Source organism: Pistacia vera, unplaced genomic scaffold, assembly GCF_008641045.1.
Source record: "Pistacia vera cultivar Batoury unplaced genomic scaffold, PisVer_v2 Contig267, whole genome shotgun sequence".
NCBI lineage: Eukaryota > Viridiplantae > Streptophyta > Magnoliopsida > Sapindales > Anacardiaceae > Pistacia > Pistacia vera.
In genome coordinates, this window is record NW_022196076.1 from 375,977 (window position 1) to 394,482 (window position 18,506).

The 18,506-nt window shown below is 36.3% G+C and overlaps 3 protein-coding genes across 17 annotated transcripts; 2 read left to right on the forward strand and 1 right to left on the reverse strand.

Moving 5' to 3' along the window:
* Window positions 1-967: 967 nt before the first annotated feature.
* LOC116133215 (citrate synthase, mitochondrial) lies at window positions 968-9,027 on the reverse strand. Of its 5 annotated transcripts, none has more exons than XM_031418903.1 (20): window positions 8,774-9,027; window positions 8,540-8,601; window positions 8,385-8,447; window positions 8,192-8,233; window positions 7,505-7,570; window positions 7,335-7,400; window positions 7,102-7,215; window positions 6,930-6,993; window positions 5,365-5,447; window positions 5,090-5,139; window positions 4,935-5,012; window positions 4,293-4,421; window positions 4,105-4,147; window positions 3,812-3,898; window positions 3,323-3,424; window positions 2,317-2,424; window positions 2,149-2,199; window positions 1,531-1,604; window positions 1,373-1,424; window positions 968-1,286 (listed from the first exon to the last, which is right to left on the reverse strand). In XM_031418903.1, exons 2-20 carry the CDS (start codon window positions 8,588-8,590, stop codon window positions 1,194-1,196), a joined length of 1,416 nt encoding a protein of 471 aa, XP_031274763.1. In that variant the 5' UTR covers window positions 8,591-8,601; window positions 8,774-9,027; the 3' UTR covers window positions 968-1,193. The 5 variants fall into 5 exon arrangements, with proteins under 5 accessions (XP_031274763.1, XP_031274760.1, XP_031274762.1 ...); XM_031418900.1 differs by having other exon boundaries at window positions 8,540-8,609; XM_031418902.1 differs by lacking the exon at window positions 8,774-9,027 and adding an exon at window positions 8,677-8,758.
* Window positions 9,028-9,354: 327 nt separating this feature from the next.
* Window positions 9,355-12,975, forward strand: LOC116133222 (GTP 3',8-cyclase, mitochondrial-like). 5 transcript variants are annotated; one of them, XR_004128510.1, is made up of 8 exons: window positions 9,355-9,435; window positions 9,512-10,114; window positions 10,225-10,392; window positions 10,482-10,673; window positions 10,777-10,845; window positions 11,149-11,318; window positions 11,397-11,683; window positions 12,642-12,975. XR_004128510.1 is itself a non-coding variant. In XM_031418916.1 (7 exons), the coding sequence occupies exons 1-6, from the start codon at window positions 9,370-9,372 to the stop codon at window positions 11,230-11,232; spliced, it is 1,182 nt and encodes a 393-aa protein (XP_031274776.1). In that variant the 5' UTR covers window positions 9,355-9,369; the 3' UTR covers window positions 11,233-11,238; window positions 11,397-12,975. The 5 variants fall into 5 exon arrangements, 2 of the variants coding, with proteins under 2 accessions (XP_031274776.1, XP_031274775.1); XR_004128511.1 differs by lacking the exon at window positions 11,397-11,683 and having other exon boundaries at window positions 11,149-11,344; XR_004128509.1 differs by having other exon boundaries at window positions 11,397-12,975.
* A 468-nt stretch (window positions 12,976-13,443) lies between these two features.
* Window positions 13,444-17,403, forward strand: LOC116133216 (GTP 3',8-cyclase, mitochondrial-like). 7 transcript variants are annotated; one of them, XM_031418910.1, is made up of 8 exons: window positions 13,444-13,708; window positions 13,790-13,863; window positions 13,940-14,542; window positions 14,653-14,820; window positions 14,910-15,101; window positions 15,205-15,273; window positions 15,577-15,746; window positions 15,825-17,403. In XM_031418910.1, exons 1-7 carry the CDS (start codon window positions 13,702-13,704, stop codon window positions 15,658-15,660), a joined length of 1,197 nt encoding a protein of 398 aa, XP_031274770.1. In that variant the 5' UTR covers window positions 13,444-13,701; the 3' UTR covers window positions 15,661-15,746; window positions 15,825-17,403. The 7 variants fall into 7 exon arrangements, with proteins under 7 accessions (XP_031274770.1, XP_031274767.1, XP_031274768.1 ...); XM_031418907.1 differs by lacking the exon at window positions 13,444-13,708 and having other exon boundaries at window positions 13,716-13,863; window positions 15,825-16,111; window positions 17,070-17,403; XM_031418908.1 differs by lacking the exon at window positions 13,444-13,708 and having other exon boundaries at window positions 13,716-13,863; window positions 15,577-15,772; window positions 17,070-17,403.
* Window positions 17,404-18,506: the final 1,103 nt, after the last annotated feature.

The following is an 18,506-nucleotide window of genomic DNA, read 5'->3' on the forward strand; positions in this document are numbered from 1 at the left end:
CTGATTTGCAATCCCACAGTATTCTTGAACCTAATTGACAGAAAATAAACATCAGTAGGGTATCAGCCTAGTAATGCATCATTAAACCCTCGATTTATTACAAGAATAATTTTACGTAATGTCAGTGGTGAACAAAACCAGACGGAGGATAAAATTGTGAATTGGAAGTTGGAACATGAATCCACCTTACCCATCCCATCCCATATATATCAGCGGGACAGTAACAGTCACAAAACTAAACTTGACAACACTGTTACGAGGAAATGATTGTGGGATTCAACTTCCATTAAACTTTCCATTTGAATCAAACAATTGATTCTTAATTATATGTCCAAATCCCTAATTATTTTTCTTTGGGTGAAAAAAGTTACCCAGTTCTAATTATAATGGATATACATACGAGTCACAAATTTCCAAATAATATAATTGCATAAACAAAGTTCAGAAAAGGGGTTGGGTTGTGTACCTGAAATTGAAAGTAAAGGGATAGAGTTTGGGACTAAGATTGAGGGAGAGAGAGGAGGGATGACGAGATGGTATTGTCACACAACAAAGCGAGAGGGACGCCATTTTCGGATAAATTTCTGTTCTTTACTGATCAAAATTAATGGGCAGTATGACTCACTCACACCAACCACTATTATCCAATCACCTCAAACTTTGCTTTTTTTTTTTTTTTTTTTTGTTTGTAGCCCCATTTGACCTAAGGGCCACACAGCAACTTTTTAATAATCACATACGCATGCTCACAGCCAACAACATGGTATATAAGCAACACCTTCTTACATGACGTCATAATATATTTCACTAATTCAGGGCTTCTTGCTTCAACAAACATTTAAATATTGAAAACAGGAAACACAACCCATCCAAAAACCAATCACTCCACCAACTGGACATGCACATATGATCAATGTCCACATTGAACAAACTATATTCACATAAAATGTGCTCACCCAATCAATGATGCTTAAACTTCCCAAACATTTAACACTGCTTTATTCATTTTTCTCATTCAATACGATCCATCAACAAAATTTAAAATCCAGAGCAGAATAACATTCTTGTTATACAAAAAAATTTGACTCAATCAATAAAGATGGTAATGTACACTGCCCCTCCATCCATTACAAAACCCAAAGCTTTTTCAGCAATTATTACTAGCACTAAATTGTAAACCATTTCCCCTCATTTTAAGCTGCTTTCTTGCAATGTTTTTCAATCCAATCTAGTGTAACACTCTTTGGCCTCTCAAGTGGCAACCCAAGAGCTCGGTCCCATATCAGCTGTACCAAAAAATAAATAAATAAAGTGACCAACTAAGTATAACAGTTAATGACCAACAGTAAAAGAGAGAGAGTGCAGAACAAACCTGAGAGCAAATTCCAAGGCTCCTTGATACACCAAAAAGAACAGTATAATATCTGCCAACCATGAATTTGAAGCAATATTATCATCTCCCAATTAAGTGATACGATTGCTAAACAATGCCATTAATAATAATTGCTAACAGAATATGGAGAACAGTACCTTGCTTCAGTCAAACCAAAATGGTTCAGCAGCACCCCACTGTGGGCATCAACATTGGGCCAGGGGTTTTTAACCTACAAGCATGAACAAGTTCCAGATCCAAGAGCATCATAACCCATTTTACTTGACTAAAAGAAACTCAAAACAGAATTTAAAAATTTGGACATTAGATAATATGTTATAGAAACATGGTAACCATTAGTTACCCATCAATAAGCTCACTGGGAGTAAAACTATGTAAGAAAGTAGTATATTATCAAATATCTCATAGTAGTTTCATAAATAACATCTTCCATTTGTTTGAAATTACAAGGGGTATACAAGTAATCCATGGATTCTTTCACATTTTTGTGATTTATTATTCATTAACTGGGCCCATTATTGTCTTATTAGTGAGAAATCAGAACTCCTTTTATTGAATTCTCATCACAGATTTTTCATGATATTCAAGATTATTACTACAGTTACATTTTGAGAACAGAGATCATAATGTATGGTCACAAACCCTCAGCACTGTACAAATAAATCTTTGAAATACCCTGGGCAGGAGGGGGGTGGCGAGGAAGAAGAATGAAGAAGAAATAGTCTCTGCTCAAAGAAAAATGATAAGCAACTTACCTTGCCCAGTTCTGTAAGTATCGGAGGCACCACCTCAAAGAGCTTAGAAACCTGTTAAAGTGCAAGCTAGTTAGTTCATATGGGACTTAGTAACAAAAGTAATAGTGCTTTTGTATAATAAAATAAAACACTATTCTCTATAATATGCAAAAAGGGATAAGTAACAACCAGCTGGAATAGCGGATCATCGGGCAAATGCTTCAAGGCAAACTCTCTCTGACAGATGTATCTTGGATCCGTTTTACGCAAGACTCCATGACCAAATCCAGGAACAACCTACATATTTTGAGAGATCATGGGATGAAATCCTACACAATCAGCAGTATGTAAAACTAGCTTCAAGTGAACACTATGAAATTGATAGACCTCCCATTAAACATGTTTATCAATACAAAGGGCATAAGGGACATTTGGGGCAGTAAATGTAAGGAGTGTGAGGTGCCTGGTTGTTTGGAGAAATCTGTTACAGTCACGTGAGTAGGGAATCAAAGTTGTTAGTAGAGAATAGGTAGTTAAGAAGTTAGTATAAATAGAGGGGTTCAGTTTTGGGGTATTATTGAAGTTTAGTCTATTGTCATTGAGGGAGGTCCTCGTTGAGGGAGGTCCCCAGCTCCTCAAATTGCTGGGATCTATCTGTTTGGTTTACACATTGTTTGTTTCTCTTTTCTATTCTCTAGAAATATACTCTGGTTGAGACTCGATTGAGTAAATTCCTTTCTGTTATTGTGGATTGTTTGTGTGTTTGCTGGTTAATAGTGCAGGGAGTCTTAACAGAAATCAACCAGCGGTGGTAAATGTAAAATAATAATAATAATTATTTTTTTTTAGGAAAAAGAAAAGGGCTAAACTAAAACCCAGAACCCAAGGTAAAGAGTCAGTATCAAAAACACATCATAAAGTTGATACCTAGCAAAATTGCGCAGGCCAAAAAGTTCTGAAAAGAATCAACCACCAAAACCCCATAATATCTCAAAATTAACGAGTCCAGATGCCAAGTTGGCATTATGGAAGCAAACAACAATAATAAAACAAGAGCAAAGGAGTAAGCATAACCATCAATAAATTTCACTAGGTAATCACAAGGTCTCAAATAATCACTTGAGAAACAGAAAAACTTTAAATATATAGTCAAAACGGAACCATATCTTTATACTACACAAATGAATGACAATACCTTGCCACTATTTAATGTTTTCCAGACATAATCATTCAGTTGTTCCTTGGTTATGTTCTCACCACACTCTTCCACAACAGATTTGATCCAGAGCAAAACTTCCTGTGACCACAATATAGCAGAATTAAACAAAAAAGCAATTGAATTCATTTCAAGTGGAAACCAAGTAAGATTTCTATGAACAAGAATTCAGATGTCTTGCCGGTAACAGCATAATTGAACTGAAAATGTTGCATATAGAGAAAAAACGAAAAAAGAAACAAATGTGGCATCATATATTTCATTAAAAAGAAAATAACTAATTTCAACATGCCTTCAGAATTTCAGCTCAATTTCACGGACTTGAAAGCACAAAAAGAATCAAAGACGGGAATACTCCAAAATTAATTTGTTAGTACAATATAATTACTAAAATAGTGGGGCAAGAAATCCTACTTAACAAGAAAATGATGGCACATAATGGAGAGAGTTATGACAGAATTACAATACCTGATTAGCCAAACCATGGAGTGGTCCAGCTAAACCATTTAATGCAGCTGCAAATGAAAGATAAGGATCTGAAAGAGCACTAGCAACCTGAATTTAGCACAACAATTGCATAAAAACATAACATCAGCATTCAACTGAATGAGATATCACTGAAGAAAGAAAAAACTTTTTAAGACTAATAAATTAACTTTTCTATTAGGTTACTTCATAAGAAATAAAAACACTGTAGATTAGAGATAGGAAAATATATAAATAATGAGACAAATTGCTTGATCAAAACTAGACTAACTTACCAAGTGGCCAGTGTGAGCACTAACGTTCCCACCTTCATGGTCACTGCAATACATTGTTCAATATTTATATATTAAATTCATGAGATTGTTCTTTTGTAAGTACCACATACATTTTGCAGAAAACAAGAAGTAACTCCGAAATCCATGTACCATTATCATATTCTTAAGAGAAAAAAAGTTATGCAGACCTATGGATGGTGACATAAAGCCTCATAAGCTCCTGCATCTTGGGATCATCAAATCCCAACATGTGTGAAAAGTTTGCACCATAATCCAGAGAGTCATCTTTGGGAATCACTTGTCCATCCTTGTATATCCTTCAGAAACACAATGCACAAACAAAATCATAGAGGACAGCAAAGGATCAGTTAATACTATTAGATAGAAAATACAACAGCCAAAATAGACACGACAGTAGACAATTAGCAAACAGTGTTAAATACACAAACCGGAAAAGAAAAATAAAGTAAGAGAGAAGGGAGAGGAAGAGAGAATGGCATGTCAATAGGGTCTGTAAAAATGAGTTAATAATCTCATAGATTGCCACCAAGGACCACTATCATTGTCAAATGGCTAGAAACAGCAAAACAGAAGGAGAATTTAAAATCTCAAGAAACCATGTCTACACGGTCATCATATTGATATAAAATATGTTGGCTAAGCTTGTCTTTATAAAATAAATTTCCAGTAAATCTTGCAAAAAACAAATTTCTCATTGGCATATAAAGAATATTGACAAAAACAATTGGGTTAACCCAAGATTCGGCATTATCCTAGAGCCTGTATGAATGGTCAGGGTGCATGAATGAGGTATGATATTGTGCACTTACCTTCGAAAAACATATGCAGCGACAGCTGGCACACGAGCAATCAAATTGAGAGAGTCCTCATATGTTGGTTCCCAGTACCTAAAGTCAATATCATATAGTATGAGTGGTTGAAGGTTGAGATATAACACCAAAAAATTCCCTAATGAATATATTACTTTGATTTATGAATTCCCTTCTCATATGCCTTCTGAAATTCACTCTGGACCTGAAAGACAAACCAAGAAGCAAAGTGTCAAATTACCATCGACTTGGCATCAACTCAAGAAGGCGATGCAAAAGATTAGTAGGAGTAACTTGCTAAAGTGTCAGTATGTGACTTTAATAGTTGTTGCTTGAGTTTTACGCATCTTGAGGTTATAAGAATAAAAAATTATAAAACAGAGAGAAAAAAAGAAGCAATAAATATAGATGAGAAATTAAGAAAATAAACCTGAAGGGCCATAACACCACTCGCAAACTGAGTCATTGGATGTGCTGTTTCAGGTAGAGCATCAATGGCCTTGTACACATAATCTGCAGCAGAAATTGAAAAATTAGCAATTCTGATCATAAACCCAGATAAAGAGTGAGGATCATTTCAGGATAATCACTAGGAGAAAAAAAATTAGTTAATCCATAACTCCAAAATAAAATGTGAAGCTGAAAGGGATAATGACCAACAAAACTCAAATTCAAGCTATCATAATAAGCTTTTGTAGTCATTCAAGACCTATAATATTCACAAAACTGTTTTAAGAGGTGCAGTAAGCTTTCCTCATGCCCTCATCAGAGTGTTATGCCCAAAAAAGATGGAGAGAGTATTAACCATTTATTCCTTCACTGTCCTGCAGTTTTAAATTTGTTATCTCATCTTTTAGAGACAGACAAGTCAATGTAAGTTATTCCAGAATCTTGTGTTTCCCTATTCCTATAGACTTTTGTGCTTTTGGTGGAGGAGAAAAGCAAAATTATTATGGAGATGTTCTGTTCTGGCAGTATTTTGGATGATTTGGACAGAAAGAAACAAAAGAATCTTTGAAAGCCTCCCTAGATGAAGTTAGTTTTTAATGGGACAGAATTTGTGCGTCAACATCTTTATGATTTTTATGTTACTAAAGAATTCAAGGACTGCTATTCTTCTTCATTTTGGAAAATTAGGAAGCCATGCTAATATAATTTAGGGGACTGGTTAACGTATATCATATATACTATAGAGATACTAATAGGAACCCACTCCCAAATTGATAAGAATTGGGCTGGGTAATGGGCCTTTGATAGGAATTGGGGTGGATAGTGATCTTTTTGTGAGCTTGGGTATAACTCTCTTTAAAAAACCGCCTTGCCGAGGGAGGGTGCCCAAGCCCTTATAAACCACATGCCCACAACTTTTCCCTCTCAATGTAGGATCCTAATATTCCAACACGCTTCGAGACCCAACGTCCACGTTGGCCCACTCTGGACAACTTCACTCTGGATGGCCTACTCTCCTAGGTCGCCCTTTCCCAAGTTGCCCCTTCCAAAACATGGGCTTCGAAACATGGGCTCAGACAGGGTTTGGCTCTGATACCATTTGATAGGAACCCACTCCCAAATTGATAAGAATTGGGCTGGGTAATGGGCCTTTGATAGGAATTTGGGTAGGTAGTGATCCTTTTGTGGACTTAGATAGAACTCTTCTTGGAAAACCTGCTTGTGAAGGGAGGGTGCGCAAGCCCTTAGAAACCACATGCCCACACCTTTTCCTCTCAATGTTGGATCCTAACAGATACTTTGTTTCACTAACTAGTAAATCACCAAGGATGGACCACTAGTTCATACTACTATTTGTACACACTTTTAGAAGGAAATATATTTATATCGTTTCCTATAAATAATAATAATAATAATAAAACAAAGATGATTGGGGAAGCAATGTCACATTGAAACAATAAATGTAATCAACATATTAAATTACAAAAGCAAGCAGGCTCTACTAAACAAGTTGGAAGCAATTTAATTGTACTGCAAGCTACAGACCAGGGATGGTGGCACGATCACGCAGTTCCTTCGATAAGGCATCGACCTGCTCTTTGGTTGGCACCTAAGACACAGAGGCGAGTAAAAGAGAGTATTGTCAGCCTGGTCCAAGCCAACGCTGAAAAGAATGCACTTTCTAACAGCTTGTGCGTCACAGATGAAGACTACTCACCTTTCCAGTTAAAAGAAGCCACAGAAGACCCTCAGGCAAAGGCTCTCCATCAGGCTTTGCTGTTGGTAATAATTTCTGGCATTCAGGAATTGACAGACCCCTAAAACGAATTCCCTGTAATAAATGTTCATCTTTTAGATCTGTAACTCATCAAAGTTACATGGTAGCCTAAAAATTAGTAACAGATTACTAAATGCATGAAAATTTGAAGATTGGCTAGATGAAATTTTTACCTCATCAGGGTCAAGTAATGAGGTTTCCCACAGCAGGCCAGTCATTCCTCTCATCCCACCAATTACCTAACCAATCATATAACTTAAATGATATTGTAACCTCTGAACATTAGGTCAAGAAAACTACAACAGTTCACTACTGCCCTGCTGGAATTAAAACAAAATTTTACCATATCAACTGTAATATTTCCCAACTGGCTTTTTCCAAGCTCTGACTTCACTTTCTTCAGGCGTTCCTGATACCAAATAAAAACCGATAAGATATTGCAATGAACTTCTTAAATTTCAGATATTTAAGTAAAGCTAATACTAACTTTTTTAAATTGCGGTAGCAGTACCAGATTTCACAATTATATTAAAATGTCTGATAGGTAAGAACTGAGATACAAAAGCATGAAATGCATAAGTAAACCTTCTCCACAACTGATTCATAATGTGGGGAGAATAAAAACGGTAAGGGAGTGAACGAGCTCTTCAGTAAAAAATGTAGTCTATTCAATGCACCCGATCAATATTAATCTAGCAAGCAATCTAAGCCCAAAGAACTTACTGAAACGTGATTATTTGAACCCACAAGCAATGAAAAAGAAGCTATAAAACTTCAAAAAGAAAAAGAAAAAACCTATCAAATATAACGAAAACAAACCTGTTGTTCAGGAATCATTTCTTTAAGATGAGAATGGAGATCCTACAAGGATAAATAGATAAATGAATAATTTTGCATAAACAAGAGTTTCTGTAAGTAAAAACTGAAACAATGCCCAAACATCAATTGAGTCGATATCAATAACAAGAAAGAAAACAAAGCAGAGAAGCAGGAAAAGAGGGNAAACCTATCAAATATAACGAAAACAAACCTGTTGTTCAGGAATCATTTCTTTAAGATGAGAATGGAGATCCTACAAGGATAAATAGATAAATGAATAATTTTGCATAAACAAGAGTTTCTGTAAGTAAAAACTGAAACAATGCCCAAACATCAATTGAGTCGATATCAATAACAAGAAAGAAAACAAAGCAGAGAAGCAGGAAAAGAGGGAAAGAAAGTACAAGATCGGAAGAGGTTTGCATTTGAAGCCATCTGACAGAATTGGCGAGATTTGATTGTTGGCCCTGTGACGAAGATTCAATGAATCAACAAAATAAAGCAAAAGAAGAAGTTAATTTGAAATATAAAAGTGGACAGTTGAAAAGAAAAAACTTACGACGCGAGAACGTAGGCGAGAAAGCGCGGTTACAGTCCTAAAGAACACCATGGCTGCCTCGTCTGGAAAACTAAAAGAAATGGCTTTCAATTAAAATGAAAATATAGGAAGAGAAAAAGAATGAGAGATTCCCGTACCAAACCAAAACACACCACCTCCGCTAATTCAAAGCTAAAATTATAATGTAAATTTATTCCATTTACGAGTCAATGAATGCTTCATGAATTTACACACCTGACCCTTCACTAACCACCGCTTCAATCCTTTTAAGCGACCCTCATATAACTATTTATTTATAAAAAAATTTAAATAAATATGACTAATATGGTACAATGGAGAATGGAGAATGGAGAATAGGTCATATTAGGCACACTTTGACTTTTTATGTTTTGATTTCTGAAAAGTCAAAGGTAGAAATAGAAGACCTAGTGTGAAGGTTATGAATGTAAATTGGTGAAGGAAACGTATGGTACTGTTAATTGTTGCAGCTATCTCTCCCAGTCCTCCGATGTAGGTGGGAAGAGAAGGAGCACCCAACACTAACTAACACCAAACAGCAAAAGCCAAACGAACCCAGTCTGACGGCCCTCAGTTAAGGGCTGATGTAATTATTCATTTAACACGTGAGACTGTTTGACACATGTCTTATCGATACCATATTTATATATACATCTGTATCTCCCTCCGGTCCCCTGCCCCTTTGAGTTTTCTTTATCCAGCATCCATTGAACCACATGAAAGGTCAGAAATTTCTATCGTCTTTTGCTTCCTCCTCTTTTACAATTCGGTCTTTCTTTATGTTTTTCCTTCTTATGGTTTCAGCGGCCACCATGAGGCGCTATCTGACTAATATCACTAACTTCCGTCTGGGGTTCACAACTTTCAATTGCTTCTTGGTATGTTATTCTGTTATTATCCTTTCATAAATTTAAGTTTTAAATACAAACAATCCAGTCATCTTCATATCTTCAGGTCGATTCTGAAGTTGGATCCTATCGAGGTACACATGATCACATGAGCAAAATGATGTATGCAACTTCATGTGTTAGCCTTTCGGAACATCCTCAGAACGATAAAGAGAAAGAGAAAGAGAATCCTGTTTCTGATATGTTAATTGATTCATTTGGAAGGATGCACACTTACTTGAGAGTATCCTTGACAGAGCGTTGCAATTTACGTTGTCAGTATTGTATGCCATCCGAGGGCGTGGACCTCACTTCTAGCCCTCAATTACTGTCACTCAGTGAAATTCTTCGCTTGGCTAATCTTTTTGTAACTTCTGGTGTCAATAAAATTCGTTTAACTGGTGGGGAGCCTACTGTTAGGAAAGATATTGAACAAGTATGCTATCATCTGTCTAACTTGAAAGGTCTTAAGACACTTTCCATGACTACTAATGGACTCACCCTTGCTAGAAAACTTCCTAAGCTAAAAGAGTGTGGCCTTACTCATTTAAATATTAGCTTAGACACATTAGTCCCTGCAAAATTCGAATTTTTGACCAGGCGCAAAGGCCATCAAAGGGTTCTTGAGTCCATTAATACTGCTATAGACGTGGGCTACAATCCCGTCAAAGTATGTATTTCTTTTTAAGTTTGTGCTTGTCTAAAATTGGTTCTTATCCAAGGCTTTCTGTTGGACAAAATTAAAAGCTTTCCTTTCTGTATGTTCTGCCTTCTCTGTAGGTGAATTGTGTAGTGATGCGTGGGTTTAATGATGATGAGATGTGTGATTTCGTAGAGCTGACACGCGATAAACCAATTAACGTTCGTTTCATTGAGTTCATGCCTTTTGATGGAAATGTTTGGAATGTCAAGAAGCTTGTATCATACTCGGAGATGTTGGATACAGTGGTAAGGTAGAACTCTGACAGGTGATCCTGCTTGTAGATTTCTGAATGTTCCCTTGTGCATTCCTTGAGTAAATTATCTTAAAATAACAGGTAAAAAAGTTTCCTGGACTTAAGAGAATACAAGATCACCCAACGGAAACAGCCAAGAATTTCAAGATTGATGGGCATTGTGGTACTGTCTCTTTCATCACATCCATGACTGAGCATTTTTGTGCTGGTTGCAATAGATTGCGACTTTTGGCTGATGGGAACTTCAAAGTATGCCTCTTTGGTCCTTCAGAGGTGAATTATATATGATCTCTTAAAAAATTGTTTAGCTTTGTCCTGTGACTTACACGGTTGTCTATCATGATTTTGTTGTCTTACCAGTGGTTTTTCTTTATAGGTTAGCTTAAGGGATCCCCTCCGACAGAATGCGACTGATGATGAGCTCAGGGAAATAATTGGGGCAGCGGTATGAATTTTTAAGTTTTTCCATGGCTTTGTGTTGCACTCACATCCCACTATATGTTACAACTGTCAAAGCTTCATTTCATCAGTCATACTATGTATTGTTGATTCATATATTGTAGGTTTGGATTTAATTTGTTCAAAAGTGTTGTGTTGATTTATAACATAATGGGTGATATGACCTGATAATGAAGCATAAAAGCATTACTTGATTGTCTGAATCTGATAGAATTTGCTCCAGGTTTCAAGATTTCCTGCTTCAATATGTGCAATTGTCTTTAAACTTTTAACTTCTGATCTGCTTCAGGTCAAAAGGAAGAAAGCTTCACATTCTGGGATGTTTGATATTGCAAAGACAGCCAATAGACCTATGATACATATCGGTGGCTAAGGCTCGGTATGCCCTTCCCAAGAACCCCTTATAGCTGTTTGTTCTCATTTCTGTCGTAATAAAAACATTTTGGGAGGTTTGATAAGGTGTGTCTTCATTGTCAATACACAAGGTAAATTCCTTAATAGAATTCTCTAGATTTCTGATGCATGTATATATTACAGAGAAGCTTATGCAAGGATGGTTTCCACATGATAACATTATGATACAGTGGCCTTAATAGAATCGTTTAAGGGGATCTTCTCCACAAATTTCACTTCCTAGAATCCTCAATGGAATACCATGCCCGGTTTACTCTTGGGTCTCCTCCTTCTCCACCTAAGAACTAGTCATAAACAGATCTAATGCTGTTTGGGTTGTTGATTGATGCACATGCCTGAATGAGTTGTCTTCTTTAGTTTCCACTGAAACACTCCCTTATAAAATTTGGAAACATATTCATTGGAGCAAGGTATGACATGCTTTTGATATAGTTTACATATGAATTTATCAACTCACTAGATCACTACATGGCTGCGGTTGTAGCAGATTTTGTTGTGCTACTTGGACACGACAGAGAATTATCTGGTTTTGATGCTGCTGATGCCTCCCAATATCATTAGTTGGAGGGGATTCTGCGAAACATCCACTTTTATTGAGCATCATTATGATAGACGATGGTTGGATGGAAAATAAGACAAACACTTATTTCCAGATTCTCCATCAATTTACTGTGTTTTCAGTGAGACTTGTTAGTGGTTTTGACTTTGACAAAATTAAGTACAGGGGTATAAATTCCTCAACAGGAACATGCTGATTCTCAGATTAACATTGAGCCATGCCATGTAAAGATAAAAGCTGTATTTTTACATCAATGGAAGGATAGGTGTTGCTTTTGGTCATGACAATTGATCTCTGATGGGACGATAACAGAAAAGAGTTTTTCTGATGTACTGTGGTTCTAGAGATAGGTCTCTTTCAGTTTGTGTTACATAGTTATGTGTAAGTTGAAGAGGAAAAAGGTTAAAGTAAGAGTTCTTGTTGCATATTTTTTTACTCTTTCTTAGGGACTTTCATGTGACTTGAGTTTAAGAGTTAGAAGTTCATTGCTCAAGTCACAGCGTCCGCACTCCATCCAAAGGGATTGTTCATTAAAGTTTGTAGTTTTCATCAACTGATGACCAGACACTTGTTGAAGAACTTTGGTACTAAAACTGCATATTTGGCTTGCTTTTTGAGTCTTTATATGACACCTGTCTTTCAATCTGTTTTCAGCATGTATTCAAAAGCATATACAAATGTGATCTTGTGATCGCAGATCTTGTAATTTATTTCCTTTAATAACGTCTGAAATTAAATATGTGACAGTTAAATCTTTCATGGAATGAAATTTGTGTGGACGGTGTTTAAAAATTGATTTATCCTTTCAGGTTGCACGGAGTTCAATTTTTGATACGGAACAGGGATTGAGCTGTTTGTTTTCTCATTTAAATATCCTCTGCATAAAGGATGTTAAATATGAGCTTCTCATTCTGTTACAAGCCCTGGGTGCTATATGTAGATGCAAGTAGCTTGTGAAGGGGACAAGATGGTTGACCAGAGAGGAATCTTTAATGTCTTTCTTTCATATGTGTGGATGTTGTATTACAAGTGAGAATGTAACTAATGTTCGTGGATTTACAGTCGAAAAGAGTTTATAAATATTTTCGAGTGAGGAACTATGAAGTTTTGATAATTGATAGTTCATGGTGTGTTTTATTTTAAGTGCAGCTGAGTTGGTATGGACGTTATATTTAATGTGTGGTGTAATCAACATGACATAAGCCCAGTGCAGTGGAGGATTAAGACTGCGTGTTTTGATGAAGCTTACCATCGGGTGTGGACCTCGGGAGTTGAGTTGTGGATGACTTTGTTAAAGAGTTGACCTCAGCACAATTGATTAATTAAGTTTTTTGAGTTATAGATTGAAAAAAAAAAAAAAAAAGAGATCAACCATATTTTCTTCTGTTTCAAGAGAAAACAAAGCTCCATTGAAGATAACATATGTTTGTCTATTTACACACTCTTTGTACAAACCTCTAAACAAATATATATCGTTTTTTGTAGCATACAAATCAAGCAATTATCTTTCTTCCTGATAAACACAATATAAGTCATATAAGACCTAGTGTGAAGGTTATGAATGTAAATTGGTGAAGGAAACGTATGGTACTGTTAATTGTTGCAGCTCTCTCTCCCAGTCCTCCGATGTAGGTGGGAAGAGAAGGAGCACCCAACACTAACTAACACCAAACACCAAAAGCCAAACGAACCCAGTCTGACGGCCCTCAGTTAAGGGCTGATGTAATTATTCATTTAACATGTGAGACTGTTTGACACGTCTTATCCACACTATATTTATAATAATTTATATATACATCTGTATCTCCCCCCGGTCCCCTGCCCCTTTTGAGTTTTATTTAACCAGCGGTCCAGCATCCATTGAACCACATGAAAGGTCAGAAATTTCTATCGTCTTTTGCTTCCTCCTCTTTGACAATTCGGTTTTTATTTATGTTTTTCCTTCTTATGGTTTCAGCGGCCACCATGAGGCGCTATCTGCCTAATATCACTAACTTCCGTCTGGGGTTCACAACTTTCAATTGCTTCTTGGTATGTTATTCTGTTATTATCCTTTCATAAATTTAAGTTTCAAATACAAACAATCCAATCATCTTCATATCTTCAGGTCGATTCTGAAGTTGGATCCTATCGAGGTACACATGATCACATGAGCAAAATGATGTATGCAACTTCCTGTGTTAGCCTTTCGGAACATCCTCAGAATGATAAAGAGAAAGAGAAAGAAAATCCTGTTTCTGATATGTTAATTGATTCATTTGGAAGGATGCACACTTACTTGAGAGTATCCTTGACAGAGCGTTGCAATTTACGTTGTCAGTATTGTATGCCATCCGAGGGCGTGGACCTCACTTCTAGCCCTCAATTACTGTCACTCAGTGAAATTCTTCGCTTGGCTAATCTTTTTGTAACTTCTGGTGTCAATAAAATTCGTTTAACTGGTGGGGAGCCTACTGTTAGGAAAGATATTGAACAAGTATGCTATCATCTGTCTAACTTGAAAGGTCTTAAGACACTTTCCATGACTACTAATGGACTCACCCTTGCTAGAAAACTTCCTAAGCTAAAAGAGTGTGGCCTTACTCATTTAAATATTAGCTTAGACACATTAGTCCCTGCAAAATTCGAATTTTTGACCAGGCGCAAAGGCCATCAAAGGGTTCTTGAGTCCATTAATACTGCTATAGACGTGGGCTACAATCCCGTCAAAGTATGTATTTCTTTTTAAGTTTGTGCTTGTCTAAAATTGGTTCTTATCCAAGGCTTTCTGTTGGACAAAATTAAAAGCTTTCCTTTCTGTATGTTCTGCCTTCTCTGTAGGTGAATTGTGTAGTGATGCGTGGGTTTAATGATGATGAGATGTGTGATTTCGTAGAGCTGACACGCGATAAACCAATTAACGTTCGTTTCATTGAGTTCATGCCTTTTGATGGAAATGTTTGGAATGTCAAGAAGCTTGTATCATACTCGGAGATGTTGGATACAGTGGTAAGGTAGAACTCTGACAGGTGATCCTGCTTGTAGATTTCTGAATGTTCCCTTGTGCATTCCTTGAGTAAATTATCTTAAAATAACAGGTAAAAAAGTTTCCTGGACTTAAGAGAATACAAGATCACCCAACGGAAACAGCCAAGAATTTCAAGATTGATGGGCATTGTGGTACTGTCTCTTTCATCACATCCATGACTGAGCATTTTTGTGCTGGTTGCAATAGATTGCGACTTTTGGCTGATGGGAACTTCAAAGTATGCCTCTTTGGTCCTTCAGAGGTGAATTATATATGATCTCTTAAAAAATTGTTTAGCTTTGTCCTGTGACTTACACGGTTGTCTATCATGATTTTGTTGTCTTACCAGTGGTTTTTCTTTATAGGTTAGCTTAAGGGATCCCCTCCGACAGAATGCGACTGATGATGAGCTCAGGGAAATAATTGGGGCAGCGGTATGAATTTTTAAGTTTTTCCATGGCTTTGTGTTGCACTCACATCCCACTATATGTTACAACTGTCAAAGCTTCATTTCATCAGTCATACTATGTATTGTTGATTCATATATTGTAGGTTTGGATTTAATTTGTTCAAAAGTGTTGTGTTGATTTATAACATAATGGGTGATATGACCTGATAATGAAGCATAAAAGCATTACTTGATTGTCTGAATCTGATAGAATTTGCTCCAGGTTTCAAGATTTCCTGCTTCAATATGTGCAATTGTCTTTAAACTTTTAACTTCTGATCTGCTTCAGGTCAAAAGGAAGAAAGCTTCACATTCTGGGATGTTTGATATTGCAAAGACAGCCAATAGACCTATGATACATATCGGTGGCTAAGGCTCGGTATGCCCTTCCCAAGAACCCCTTATAGCTGTTTGTTCTCATTTCTGTCGTAATAAAAACATTTTGGGAGGTTTGATAAGGTGTGTCTTCATTGTCAATACACAAGGTAAATTCCTTAATAGAATTCTCTAGATTTCTGATGCATGTATATATTACAGAGAAGCTTATGCAAGGATGGTTTCCACATGATAACATTATGATACAGTGGCCTTAATAGAATCGTTTAAGGGGATCTTCTCCACAAATTTCACTTCCTAGAATCCTCAATGGAATACCATGCCCGGTTTACTCTTGGGTCTCCTCCTTCTCCACCTAAGAACTAGTCATAAACAGATCTAATGCTGTTTGGGTTGTTGATTGATGCACATGCCTGAATGAGTTGTCTTCTTTAGTTTCCACTGAAACACTCCCTTATAAAATTTGGAAACATATTCATTGGAGCAAGGTATGACATGCTTTTGATATAGTTTACATATGAATTTATCAACTCACTAGATCACTACATGGCTGCGGTTGTAGCAGATTTTGTTGTGCTACTTGGACACGACAGAGAATTATCTGGTTTTGATGCTGCTGATGCCTCCCAATATCATTAGTTGGAGGGGATTCTGCGAAACATCCACTTTTATTGAGCATCATTATGATAGACGATGGTTGGATGGAAAATAAGACAAACACTTATTTCCAGATTCTCCATCAATTTACTGTGTTTTCAGTGAGACTTGTTAGTGGTTTTGACTTTGACAAAATTAAGTACAGGGGTATAAATTCCTCAACAGGAACATGCTGATTCTCAGATTAACATTGAGCCATGCCATGTAAAGATAAAAGCTGTATTTTTACATCAATGGAAGGATAGGTGTTGCTTTTGGTCATGACAATTGATCTCTGATGGGACGATAACAGAAAAGAGTTTTTCTGATGTACTGTGGTTCTAGAGATAGGTCTCTTTCAGTTTGTGTTACATAGTTATGTGTAAGTTGAAGAGGAAAAAGGTTAAAGTAAGAGTTCTTGTTGCATATTTTTTTACTCTTTCTTAGGGACTTTCATGTGACTTGAGTTTAAGAGTTAGAAGTTCATTGCTCAAGTCACAGCGTCCGCACTCCATCCAAAGGGATTGTTCATTAAAGTTTGTAGTTTTCATCAACTGATGACCAGACACTTGTTGAAGAACTTTGGTACTAAAACTGCATATTTGGCTTGCTTTTTGAGTCTTTATATGACACCTGTCTTTCAATCTGTTTTCAGCATGTATTCAAAAGCATATACAAATGTGATCTTGTGATCGCAGATCTTGTAATTTATTTCCTTTAATAACGTCTGAAATTAAATATGTGACAGTTAAATCTTTCATGGAATGAAATTTGTGTGGACGGTGTTTAAAAATTGATTTATCCTTTCAGGTTGCACGGAGTTCAATTTTTGATACGGAACAGGGATTGAGCTGTTTGTTTTCTCATTTAAATATCCTCTGCATAAAGGATGTTAAATATGAGCTTCTCATTCTGTTACAAGCCCTGGGTGCTATATGTAGATGCAAGTAGCTTGTGAAGGGGACAAGATGGTTGACCAGAGAGGAATCTTTAATGTCTTTCTTTCATATGTGTGGATGTTGTATTACAAGTGAGAATGTAACTAATGTTCGTGGATTTACAGTCGAAAAGAGTTTATAAATATTTTCGAGTGAGGAACTATGAAGTTTTGATAATTGATAGTTCATGGTGTGTTTTATTTTAAGTGCAGCTGAGTTGGTATGGACGTTATATTTAATGTGTGGTGTAATCAACATGACATAAGCCCAGTGCAGTGGAGGATTAAGACTGCGTGTTTTGATGAAGCTTACCATCGGGTGTGGACCTCGGGAGTTGAGTTGTGGATGACTTTGTTAAAGAGTTGACCTCAGCACAATTGATTGATTAAGTTTTTTTTTCTTCTGTTTCAAGAGAAAACAAAGCTCCATTGAAGATAACATATGTTTGTCTATTTACAGACTCTTTGTACAAACCTCCAAACAAATATATATCGTTTTTTGTAGCATACAAATCAAGCAATTATCTTTCTTCCTGATAAACACAATATAAGTCATAAGTATGGGAGGGTTGAACGTTGTTTTTGGTTAATTCTGAATATAATAATGCAAGTTGAGATGAATTTGACTACCCTAATAAGTCACTGGAAGCTTATAGTCACAAAACCATATGAACACCAAAACTTCAATAATAACACGATCGAGAGCATGGCGATTAATCTGGGTGGTTTTTGGTAGTTTAAACCAGCAAAGTATGAAACATTATACTTTTGACTGAGGGAGAAAAATTGCTTCATGCTAACATTCTTATCAAAACTTTGTGTGAAGATAAGTATGGGTTGAGATTGATTCAGCTCAAATGTAGAAGCATTGAATTCGCAGAATGAAAAATACATATATTTATCTTTAAGTTTCAGCGGTCAGCATATACATATAGACTCGTCATCAGTATTTTACATCAAAGAGACATAAAATTAATTAAAGTCAACCATTTATACAAAATTTATAATAAACAAACCAAACCAAACCATCAATAACATACCTAGCCAATGAAAGAAGAAAATCCAAGGAAGAAGAAAGCCATCCAGCCGCCTTTGATAAGACAAAGACCATCTTAGTTAATTTCTCAGCTATGGATCACTTAATTAACTCTTGAATAAAACCATCGATATCTGTAAAGCCATCGAAGAAATTAGTTGAACTGCTCTCATTTTCTTCTTCCTTAATATTAGGATCCCCAGACTCAGTAAGCAATAAACTAGCTGCAGGCCACGTACTTTTGTTTGCATGATGAATGAAATTTGATCTGCTA

Coding starts and splice junctions, on each gene's coding strand:
- LOC116133222 (XM_031418916.1), top strand. CDS start 9,370: ATGAGGCGCTATCTGACTAATATCACTAACTTCCGTCTGGGGTTCACA. Junction 9,436..9,511: donor CAACTTTCAATTGCTTCTTG/GTATGTTATTCT, acceptor TCATATCTTCAG/GTCGATTCTGAAGTTGGATC. Junction 10,115..10,224: donor TGGGCTACAATCCCGTCAAA/GTATGTATTTCT, acceptor CCTTCTCTGTAG/GTGAATTGTGTAGTGATGCG.
- LOC116133215 (XM_031418903.1), bottom strand. CDS start 8,590: ATGGTGTTCTTTAGGACTGTAACCGCGCTTTCTCGCCTACGTTCTCGC. Junction 7,571..8,191: donor AAATGATTCCTGAACAACAG/GTTTGTTTTCGT, acceptor ATTTGGTATCAG/GAACGCCTGAAGAAAGTGAA. Junction 5,140..5,364: donor GTGGTGTTATGGCCCTTCAG/GTTTATTTTCTT, acceptor TTTGTCTTTCAG/GTCCAGAGTGAATTTCAGAA.
- LOC116133216 (XM_031418908.1), top strand. CDS start 13,765: ATGTTTTTCCTTCTTATGGTTTCAGCGGCCACCATGAGGCGCTATCTG. Junction 13,864..13,939: donor CAACTTTCAATTGCTTCTTG/GTATGTTATTCT, acceptor TCATATCTTCAG/GTCGATTCTGAAGTTGGATC. Junction 14,543..14,652: donor TGGGCTACAATCCCGTCAAA/GTATGTATTTCT, acceptor CCTTCTCTGTAG/GTGAATTGTGTAGTGATGCG.